At 47.6% G+C, this 2,500-nt stretch overlaps 1 protein-coding gene across 1 annotated transcript in view; it reads left to right on the forward strand.

Annotated features, from left to right (window-relative positions):
- LOC113806687 (glycoprotein-N-acetylgalactosamine 3-beta-galactosyltransferase 1) overlaps positions 1 to 2,500 on the forward strand; it is a 27,701-nt gene that overhangs the window by 24,471 nt on the left and 730 nt on the right. The window contains exons 5-6 of the mRNA XM_027357851.2: positions 1 to 144; positions 798 to 940. The exon at positions 1 to 144 is cut by the window's left edge and continues 13 nt beyond it. Coding sequence (XP_027213652.2) covers positions 1 to 144; positions 798 to 940 — 287 coding nt within the window. The remainder of the gene's footprint in view (positions 145 to 797; positions 941 to 2,500) is intronic.

Consider the following 2,500-nt stretch of genomic DNA (forward strand, 5'->3'; position numbering starts at 1 on the left):
TCAACGGTGGAGCTGGCTACGTGCTGAGCCGGGGAGCCGTGCGCAGGCTGGTGGAGGACGGCCTAAGGGGAAGGCGCTGCGGGGAGAACCTCAACCTCGGCGCCAACGAGGATGTCAACATGGCGCTGTGCCTCGCTCATTTGGGTCAGAGTCGTTGATTTGGTAGATTTGCCCTCCTCACCCTCCCCCCCCCCCAAAAAAAAAAGAAAAAAAAATCATGCTACTCAGTTAACATTACTATTAGTGGAAGGCTAGACATATGGTACAATACGACAAAGAAAGTATATTCTTCCGTCATGGGCTTTCCACGTGATAATTGCTGGACTATATGAAAACAGCTTTAGGCATATCTGGCAATTGACGTTTATGGCGTGGAGTTCGTGCGTGTTCCTCTCCTTTGACCAGGCTATCCACCCTTGCACCTGCATATCTGACGCTTGTTAGTTTTCACGTCGCAGCAAGTGTATTCGTCAGTAATAACTTTTTAATGAGAGATATTAGCCATAATGAGTTACATAAAATGGTTAAATGGCAGGTCATTATGAAACCCATATAAAGCAAGTTAGATTTAAAGATTTAAAGTCAATTGAACCCCTCCAAACATACACACACACACACACACACAAAACATACGACAAACACACACACACACACACACACGCACACACACAACCCACACAGATAACACACCAAAACTCTTCACACCCACAAACTTTCCCACTGCCCATGCCCCTCAATTTACAACCCTCTTTGCATTTCCAATCCATGTGCTCGAACAGGTGTTTCCTCTCCAACAGGTGTCGTGTTCTTGGACTCACGTGACTCCCTCGGGCGACAGCGGTTCCACATGTATCCTCCTCATGAACTCATTGATCCACGCCAAGCCAACAGCATAACGCACCTGTGGCTGAAGCGGCAGTCGGTTTTTCCTTACAAGTTTGTAAGTTGGTGTGGATGGAAGGCAGGGGAGAGAGGGCAAGGGGAAGAGGGAGGGGGATAGAGGGAGAGAGGGAGAGAGGGGGAGAAGGGGAGAGGGGGCGAGTGGAAGGGGGAGAGGGAGAGAGGGAGAGAGGGGGAGAGGGGGAGAAGGGGAGAAGGGGAGAAGGGAGAGGGGGCAAGGGGAAAGAGAGAGAGAGAGAGAGAGAGAGAGAGAGAGAGAGAGAGAGAGAGAGAGAGAGAGAGAGAGAGAGAGAGAGAGAGAGAGAGAGAGAGAGAGAGAGAGAGAGGGGAGGGGAGGGGAGAGGGGGGGCAAGGGGAGAGGGGGGCAAGGGAAAGGGGGGAGAGGGAGAGAAGGGGAGAAGGGGAGAGGGGCAAGAGCAGAGGGGAAAAAGGGGAGGAAAGGAAGAATAGGAAAATGGAAGATGAGAAAAAAGAAGAAACGGGAAAGAGGGGAAGCTGACGGAAAGGGAAAGATGGAAAGATGAGATAAACGGGAAGGGGGAAGAAAAGGAAAAGAGGAAACTAAGAATATAAAGAAAGGGTTAGGTGAAGAAACAGAGTTAAGAGGGAGGGGGAAAACGAAGAGAATGGGTGAGGGGAAGAAGAGTAGGAGGGGAGGAGGAGAAAAGGCGAGCGTCGGCGAGGGTGGCTGTGAGGGAGAATAAGCATTTGTATTAATGAGGGATGCCATGGGCGTCTTCGCGCACTAAAACTCAAACCCGTTTTGAAATTTAATCCAGATCTCTAGCGCGCATGCGTAATGGCAGCGTCCAGGATCAACTTTTGATTCACCTCTGGACCAGCATTAACTTTTAAGCTCAGAATTTAATAAAATTTAATAATGTACATGCGCAGACCGAGCTAGTTAACCCTACCAATCATGTACGTAATAAAAGCAACTAATATCATCAACTCCATAGAAAACATGTGGATCTCTCTCTCTCTCTCTCTCCTTCTCTGCCTCTCTCTCTCTCTTTCTCTTTCTTTCTTTCTTTCATTAATGGCAATGCTTATCAAAAGCAAAATCCCGCAAAAAGTACCCCAGCCCAGGCGCCGCGCTCACTCACGGGAAAGAGCTCTTCGAGAAAACTCTTTCGCGAATATAAATTGATTTGACGAGTATCTTATTCAGCCAAATTGCCCATAAAATTCACTCCCGCTATTGAACCTATTCATATATGCGAGTACTGTCTAGATTAAACTTTAATCTGGAATTAACTTTTATGAAGCGTATATCTAGAAATCGACCAAAATGTTTGTACACGGGAGCGTACAGAGAGGAAGAGTTCAAGGGGATTGGAGAGAGAAACAGAAAAGGAAAAATGAATCACACCGCACAAATATAACGTTTAATCTCTTTACAAGCGTACCTCGACTTCAAGAAAGAGAGAGAGAGAGAGAGAGAGAGAGAGAGAGAGAGAGAGAGAGAGAGAGAGAGAGAGAGAGAGAGAGAGAGAGAGAGAGAGAGAGAGAGAGAGAGAGAGAGAGAGAGAGAGAGAGAGAGAGAGAGAGAGAGAGAGAGAGAGAGAGAAAGAGAGAGAGAGAGGAGAGAGGAGAGAGA

This window comes from Penaeus vannamei, chromosome 38 (assembly GCF_042767895.1).
Source record: "Penaeus vannamei isolate JL-2024 chromosome 38, ASM4276789v1, whole genome shotgun sequence".
Taxonomy (NCBI): domain Eukaryota; kingdom Metazoa; phylum Arthropoda; class Malacostraca; order Decapoda; family Penaeidae; genus Penaeus; species Penaeus vannamei.